Genomic DNA, 7,812 nt, shown 5'->3' with positions numbered 1-7,812 from the left:
CCCTGGACCCTTCCCGTTACCCCAGCGCCCCCCAGTTATTCCTGTACCCCCTGTGGGCCCCCAGTGCCCCCTCCTGGGCAACCCCCGGGCTCCCTGTGCCCCCAATTCCCCCTCCCCAGTTCCCCCCAGTTCCCCCAGTGCCCCCCCCGCCACTACCGGGCGCAGCCAGAGCCCGTACCCGGAAGAGGGGGCATCACGTGACGAGGGCTCTTCCGGTTCCGGCGGCCATGACACCTACCGAGGCACAGGGGGCCGCCATGACACCCACCGGGCCACACGGGGCCGCCATGACACCTCCCGTGGGATTGAGGGGGGACAGGGGGACACGGGGCTGCTCCAGGGGGTCCCCACGGTGCCCAAGCGCTGCCCTGTCCCTTTGGGGTCCGCAGAGGGGCTGGGGGGGGCGTGTCACCATGACATCCATGGGATCTGTCACCATGGATGCCCCCGTGGAGGTGGCAGTGATGGGCATCAGCAGCACTGCAGGGGCTGGGACCGCCGCTCTCCCACCTCTGCTGGTGCCACTCGGGTCCCCAAGTGTGGGGACACCGCTGAGACCCTCCAGGCTGACCCCCAACATGCACCCAAAGAGCCTTTGGAACCTCTGAGAGGCTCCTCTTTGGACCCCTGAACATCAGCTCTGGGTCCCCCTGGCTGTGGGGGGACAGCAGAGGGGGCAGGGGACACATTGCTGCTCCTTGTCCTTGGAGTCTGTCACTCACAGCAACATCCTGGTAGGAACAGAGGCCTCCTGCTGAGCTGGGACAGCTCTGGAAGCCAAAGATCCCTCCTGCTCACTAACACAGACGTTCTCCTGCCAGGACTGAGGCCCGGGGCAGGAAGGCAAAAAACCCACCAGCTTCTAAAAACATCAGCTTTATTTCACTTCTGAGAGCGGCTGAGGAATCCTGCTCCTCCAGACACCACATCCCAACGCCTCCTCCTGCCTCCACGCCACGGGAAAGAGCCTGGCCAGCCCTATCTGTAGGAATTGGCCTTGTGTTTTGGCAGGAAGGTGAAGCCTGGGGGGACAGGGCCCAGGAGCAGCTCACTGGAAGAAAGAATCAATCACAGAATCAATCAAGAGACCTTTGTTCCAGCCCCTTCCGCTAGCCCAGGTTGTTCCAAGACTCATCCAAGCTTTGGGACACTTCCAGGGCAGGAAGACAAGGACAACAACAAAACCAAAGGCAAGGAGAGGTTTGTGTTCAGCCCACAGCTGTCACACCACCCTGTGGCTCTACAGGGGCTCTGCCACGTCCCTTTTTAGCAATTTAAATGGAATTCCACCTTTGATTACCTTATTTTAATCCAATCATCCACGTTCTGGCTGGCCATGAGTGTCTCCAGGTAGTCCCTCCCCAGGTAATACGGCGGCCGCTCGTTAATTCTCTGAGGTAGATGTTCCAATAATCCAACTGGAATGTACCTGGGATGGGATGGAACAGCAGTGAGTGCTGGAGTTTAATTAAATATTGTTCAAAGATCCTCTTGGATCAATCCAGTTTTGGCTGGGCAGAGTTACCTGCACAGGAAAGAGAGCCATTCCAGCAGGAATTTCCTGGTTTTCTCCACTCCCTGAGTGTCTGACCCCCAGTGCTCGAGGCCGTAGTTGGTGAAGTCTTTGAGGATGTCAAACCTCTCCCCAGAGGAGATATCCCAGTGTCTCTGCTCCTTAATTTCAGTGAAAAGCCACGGTTTGATGAGTGCCCCCCTGCAACCAAAAAAAAAAAAAAAAAAAAAAAAAAAAAGGCAGTGTTATTCCCATCATTGATGCTCCTGAAGATGCCAGCTGACTTTAGCCACTTCCCAGCCCTTTTTACCAGCCAATTTCTGCTTTAAATTTTGTTTCCCATTCCAACAAGAATCTGCTGGAGCTTCCTACCGATAGAAGTTGATTTTATCAATTTTCAGAGCAGTTCCAACAAGAGGAAACTTCTCGTGTTTTGAGGTTGTTTGGGGATTTTTTTTTTAATCTCTTTTTTTTTTTTTTTAAAAAAAAACAACTCTGGAACCAACAAGAGCTCAGAAGCGAAGGGAAACACAGGCACTTGCCTTGCAATCATGATTCCAGAAACTCCCATCTCCATGGCTCGATTTGCATCTTCGTAAGATAAAATATCCCCATTTCCTGCCCGGAAGGGAAGGAGAAGCCAGAGGGTCAAAGTGATCCATAAGGACAAGTCAAAATGAGTTAATCCAGGCACAGGATAAAATTCAAAAACGGACACAGAGTCCAAGAACCAGAATGTCCAAAGAGCCAAGGTCAGAGATTCCCAGGGATGTTTATGATGGATGTTTATGATTTCCCTCACAAGGAAAAGAGGAGCCTTCTCCTCTCTTCTCCTCCACTCCCAGCTCCTACCTGGAAGGTCTGGGGGACTGTCCGTGCCACAGGGCCCAAAAAGCACCCAGTAAAACCCAAGTGGCTCATGTCCTACCTGTCCCTTCTCCTTATCCCCAAACACAGGCAGAGGTGCCAGTGACTCTACCCAGGGATGCTCCAAACTTTACCCCAGGCTAAATATCATTGGGAATTTGTTTGGGGGGGTCCCCTTTTTTTTAAAGGGATTTCAAACCAAACAGGTGAGGGGACAAGACCCACGTACCAAAGAGGGGCATGGGGCTGGCGATCTTGGCGCACTCGGCGATGTATTCCCAGTCGGCGCTCCGCGTGTACCGCTGCTCCCGGGATCGGCCATGGAGCTGGGGGAGAGATCCCGGTCAGGCCTCATTCCAGAGGCAGGGCAGGATGGCAGGAATGTGCTCCAGCAAAGGGAATCACCCCAGGGTGGGGTAGGGGACAGGGCTCGGAGCAACCAGTCTGTGATTCCGTGATGATGGATACAAGGCCCAGGAGCAGCGAGAAAAACACTTTCTGCTCCTGAATTTTCCTCTTTGATTAGCAGAGAACACTAAGAGGCAGCACAGATCTGCTCAGAGGGGTTTGAAAGAGCTGCTGAGCTGTGGGGCAGGGAAAGGTCACCCCCACCTTGTCCCCAGGCTGACGTGCAGAATTCCCAATCTCACACCACCACGAGCGTTCCCGTACCGTGACCATGGATGCTCCCCACTCCCGGATCTTGGGGATGATTTTGTGAGCCACATTCATCTTTTCTTGCACTCCAGTCCGGATCTTCACCGTCAGGGGAACGTCCAGCACCTGCAGGAGTGGGAGAATGAGGCCAGGCCGAGGCAGGAGGTGGCTCCATCAGCTCCATCATCTCCAGGCGCTCCGACTCACCGAGTTCATCCCGCGGACAATTTGTTCGAACTTGTTGGAGCGAGTCATGAGAGCACAACCTCCTCCCTGAGGGACAAAACATGGCACAGTCAAGACTTTCCGCTTCCTTGCATAGCAAAGAGTCCTTGAAGCTGCTCAGGGAACGCAGGAAAGACTTGGAGCATCTCAAGGCTTGCAGAAAATGGATTCTTTAAAAAAAAACAAACACCAGCCCGCAGCCCTCTCCTCCCAAATTCTGCCAGGAAAGGACAGCCATTCCCTGCTCCTTGAGCAGCTTATTCACCTTCTTGCTGAGGTCCCAGTGCCCATAAATGAACTGGGAGCTCTGGATCAGCCTGGTAGGAGCAGATCAGGCAGCGGGGGATAAGGGAAAAGACAAGGATCCACACAAGGAAGCCAAACACGCCCTACAACTCACCTTCTTGTAGACCAGGTCAATGGGACACCCCACGTTGATGTCCACAAAATCCACCTCAATTGTCTTGTTCAGGAGCTCTGCACACTTGGTCATGGTGTCTGGGAAGGCTCCCTCCAGCTGCCAAAGGGAAAAAAGGCTTCCATGAGCTCCAGGGGCCGCTTTTCTCCTGGAAAGTTTGGTTATGGAGGTGACAACACTCACCTGCACCCCAAAAATATCCTCGGTGTGGTGGCGTTTGAGCAGGGCCCACTCCGAGGACTGGCCCTGGAGCAGGTTGGTGCACACAGCCATCTCCCCACAGGTGACATCTGCTCCGAAGCGTTTGCAAATCCGCCGGAAAGGGAGGTTCCCGCACTGCCAGGGACAGCAGGGACAGGGATTGTCAGGAGATCCGCTCCGTCCCGACCGTGGCAACGGAAGATTTTGACAGAAGGACAAAAGTTATCAACCCTACCGTGGTCAGTGGAGCCAGGTAGAGCTTGCCTTGGATTTCCAGCTGGAAAGCAAGGATGGAGGAACATCAGCAGAGCTGAGTCAGCAGTGCTTAAGATCATGGAATTGTAGAAGCAATAGAATGGTTTGTGTTGGGAGGGACTTTAAGGATCATCCAGTGCCACCCCGTGCCATGGGCAGGCTCCTTGCTCTTCCATCCTCCCTGACAGCTCAGCCCCTCCTTCCCAGGACCTGGAAAATCCAGGGGCTGCAGCTTCTCTTGGTTCTCACCCTTCCAAGGCCAACTCCAGACCCGCAAGTTCCCAGATCCTTCCTGTCGTGACAGGAACATGGAGCTCTGTCCTCTGCCTGCCTCCCCCAGCTAAAGGGTCTCAAAGGTGACCCTAAAGGGTCTCTCTTCCATCTGTCCACACACAATCCCCACCCCTGGAGTGGCACACAAGGGTCACCGGCCCTTGACCAGACTCTCACCTTCTTCTTCTCGCACGGCCGCAGCTTCGTGACGTCCTCGTCGGTCAGCGGGCCCACGGTTGGGATGGAGGGAGCAACCCCATCCCCTCGGGGGCTGGGGCTCTGCAAGGCCTCTGCTTCGGGATCTCCTCCCTGTTCCTGCAGCACTGGGCACTCGTGGCTGTCCCCATCCCCCAGCCCCTCCTGGGGAGCCGCGCAGTTGGACACCTCTTGCTCCCCCGTGGCTTCGCCTCCCTTCCCGTCCCCTCCGCGGGGCTTGAGCCCACGCAGATACTCCTCAGCCTTCTGGAACACGAACTTCCTCTTGCGCAGCCGGTGCTGCAGGTCCTTGGAGAGGTTGTTCCTCACCAGCAGCTTCCCTTCCCACTGCTGGGCCAGGGCGGCGTTGACGATGTTCTGGTGGCCGTCGCCGAGGTGGGCGCGGGCGAAGCGACAGGTGACCCCGTAGGGACAGCGGCCGAAGGTGTCGAAGAGGACGCAGCGCTGGCCCAGGTCCGAGGGCTTCCCCGCCAGGTACTCGCCCACGTCGTGGAGGAAACGGCACCGGGGGCCGAAGAAGCACTTCCCTGGACTGCCCTTGGGAGAACACGGAGTGGGATAAAGCCTCGGCTCGGGTGTGGATGGAGCAGCACGGCCCAGGGGAGGCCCAACCTGCCCCAGCCCACAGCTGAGAGCAGGGCCCCGTGTCCTACCTGTGTGACCGAGGGGCACAGCCTGCTCTGCTCGTAGTGCTTGGGTTTCATACACGGCCTGCTCTTGTTCTGCCCCCGGGCCCGTTTCCGCTCCGGACGCTCCTTCTCCTCCGCTCCAGCACCTTCCTGGTTCTCCCCATCCTGGCCAGGGTCCTCTGCCCTCACCCGCTTGGCGGGGGGCTCGCTCTGGCAGCTGCTGACCTGCTCCTCTTCCTCCTCCTTTTTCTCCTTGTCCTCCTCCTTCTTCTCCTCCTCACCATCATCTCTCACCTGGCCTTCTGGCTTGTTCCCGGCCCGCAGGAAGGCATGGAATTCCTCCTTGGAAGTGAGGAACCTGCAGAGACCCAGCGCCTGGGTCATCCTGGTCATGGCAGGGAGCAGGGAGAGGGGTGTCCAGGGCGATGGGGGGCAGAAGGGGCTGGGTATGGACTGGGAGGGGGGGGGGGGGGGGGGGGGGGGGGGGGGGGGGGGGGGGGGGGGGGGGGGGGGGGGGGGGGGGGGGGGGGGGGGGGGTATGGAGGGGCTGGGAATGTTCGGGGGGGGTTTATGGAGAGGTCGGGAATGTACCAGGAGTTTACAAAGGGATGGGGCAGGAGATTATAGAGGGATCAGGAACGTACTGGTGCAGTTATGGAGGAGCCTGGCACATACTGGGGGAGCTTATGGAGGAGCCACGAATGTGCTGGGGTGGTTACGGATGGACCGGGCACGTCCCGGGGGAGGTACAGAGGGACCAGGGATGTACCGGGGTGGTGGGCATGGGGTGCCCGGGGGGATGGCGGAGGGGCCGGGGGTGTCCCGGGGGCCGTGGCGGGGCCGGCCAGCCCCGACCCCGCACTCACCGGGCTCGAACCGGCGCCACTCCGGGCGCCGCCGCCGCCGCCGCGGCCATGCTGCCGCGCGCCGCGATGACGTCACGGGCGGGGCGGGGCGGTATAAAAGGCGCGGCTGAGGCGGGGCCCCCTCAGAGGAGCGGGAGCTGCGTGTGGGTGTGGGTCGTGTGACGGGACTTCATGAGGGGGTCTCTGAGGGCATCTTTGAGGGGTTCCGACGCTGCCTGGGGCACCTTGAGGGGGCTACCCGAGCAGGGGAGGGACGCCGGTGTGCAGCCCTTCCACCGGGCAGAGGTGTCATCCTCAGGGCTTCTCTCCGCCGGCACCTCTTGGGCGTGAGGGGTCCTGGATTAAAGAGGTTCCCCTCAGCTCTGCCCCTCTCCCGAGTTGTGGGCATGGTTGGGAGGACAGGGAAAAGCCCACAGGGCTCCTGACTTAGGAGGGATTCACAGGATCAATTAGGTTGGAAGAGAGCTTTGAAGTCATCCAGTCCAAGCTGTGACCCAACACCACCATGTCAACTACACCAGTCTTTCCTTCAAACATCTCCCTGTTTTTCGGCGATTGTCTGGCTCTCCCACCTCCTCACAGCTGTCAGTGGGAGAGGATGGAGCTCTGCGGAGGTGCGGGACGCTCAGTGTGGGTTTTTTGTGTATTTGAGGTTATTTTTAAGCAGCGAATGCACAGCTTGGCTTGTAGCTGCCACATCTTCCCCACGTTCGGGACACCCTTTTACATCCCCTCCTTGCCCGTAATCCCTGCAGCCCCCAGTGCCTCATCCGTGCCTGACGTGTGTGAGCCTCGAGTGAGGAAGATCCCGTAGTGAGGGGGTTGATGTCTCACTGGTGACGTGTTTGGAGCCCTCCTGGATGACGTTCCCTTTCCAGCCTGGGCTCCGTCACCGGCACAGCCCCGTTTGACTCACGCTTGGCCTGGGCTTCCGAGGAATGGCTGTGAAATCCAAGTGAAGCCAGAGCTGTGCTCCATCTTTCCCATCCCACGCCCTGCCCTGGATCCGAGGGGCTTTTGTGGCCAAATAAAAACCGACCTCTTTGTTTCTAGGGGGCTCGTGGTGCAGGTACCAACGAGGAGGCAGAGGGTAACTTGTGGGGGGTTTGCCCTGATTTAGGGGCTGCTGGAAGCTGGTGAAGGGCGACCGTGCTCGTGGCGTCAGGGAATCGATTGTTTCTGGGCACTGAAGAGTTGTGTGTGCACGTGGGATGGAGGTAGGAGGGCGTGTGGAGCTTCAATTCCAGTGTTTTCTTGTTTTCTGCTGGTTTAGCGCGGTTCTCTCCCGATGCTCCGTCGGAAATGTCTTCTGGGATGAGCTGGGAGCCCTGTGGGTGCTCGTGCTGCTGCCAAGGGTGGGCAGGTTGCACGATGGAGCCAGGCTGCTGTGAGAAGAGCTCTTGGCTGATTGGGTGTTAATTAGTTTTGGAGTGAGAGATGAGGAATGCAGAATGCTATTTTAAGGCTTCATCTTGGCTGAGGGGAGGAAGGAAGGAAATGAGGCTCTGGGGATTAATGAAATGATTTCACTGATGTTTTTGTGGGGCAGTTAAGGCTGAAGTCAGAGTGCTTTGGGCTTGCTGCACTCAGCTGAGCTCAGACTTTAGCATCTGATCCCTTCTCAGGGCATGGCTTGGCGGTTTTATGAGGCTGAGCCTTGGACAAGCTTCCCAACAGACCCTTTTCCAAGCC

General features: G+C 57.9%; 2 protein-coding genes across 2 annotated transcripts in view; both read right to left on the bottom strand.

Moving 5' to 3' along the window:
• LOC114070324 (mpv17-like protein 2) overlaps positions 1 to 184 on the bottom strand; it is a 3,425-nt gene extending 3,241 nt beyond the window's left edge. The window contains exon 1 of the mRNA XM_027907668.1: positions 31 to 184. The gene's annotated coding sequence lies outside the window, so the exon portion shown is untranslated. The remainder of the gene's footprint in view (positions 1 to 30) is intronic.
• A 676-nt stretch (positions 185 to 860) lies between these two features.
• On the bottom strand, positions 861 to 6,188 carry DUS3L (dihydrouridine synthase 3 like). Its single transcript, XM_027907666.1, has 13 exons — positions 6,121 to 6,188; positions 5,279 to 5,612; positions 4,587 to 5,162; positions 4,117 to 4,158; positions 3,864 to 4,016; positions 3,663 to 3,779; positions 3,245 to 3,310; positions 3,053 to 3,163; positions 2,610 to 2,706; positions 2,056 to 2,131; positions 1,526 to 1,714; positions 1,301 to 1,429; positions 861 to 1,051 (listed from the first exon to the last, which is right to left on the bottom strand). Exons 1-13 carry the CDS (start codon positions 6,168 to 6,170, stop codon positions 979 to 981), a joined length of 2,013 nt encoding a protein of 670 aa, XP_027763467.1. The 5' UTR covers positions 6,171 to 6,188; the 3' UTR covers positions 861 to 978.
• Positions 6,189 to 7,812: the final 1,624 nt, after the last annotated feature.

The sequence above is a fragment of the Empidonax traillii genome, unplaced genomic scaffold, assembly GCF_003031625.1.
Source record: "Empidonax traillii isolate 1590-97213 ecotype Southwest subspecies unplaced genomic scaffold, ASM303162v1 scaffold1520:size120376, whole genome shotgun sequence".
NCBI lineage: Eukaryota > Metazoa > Chordata > Aves > Passeriformes > Tyrannidae > Empidonax > Empidonax traillii.
This window is presented reverse-complemented; position numbering and strand designations above follow the sequence as displayed.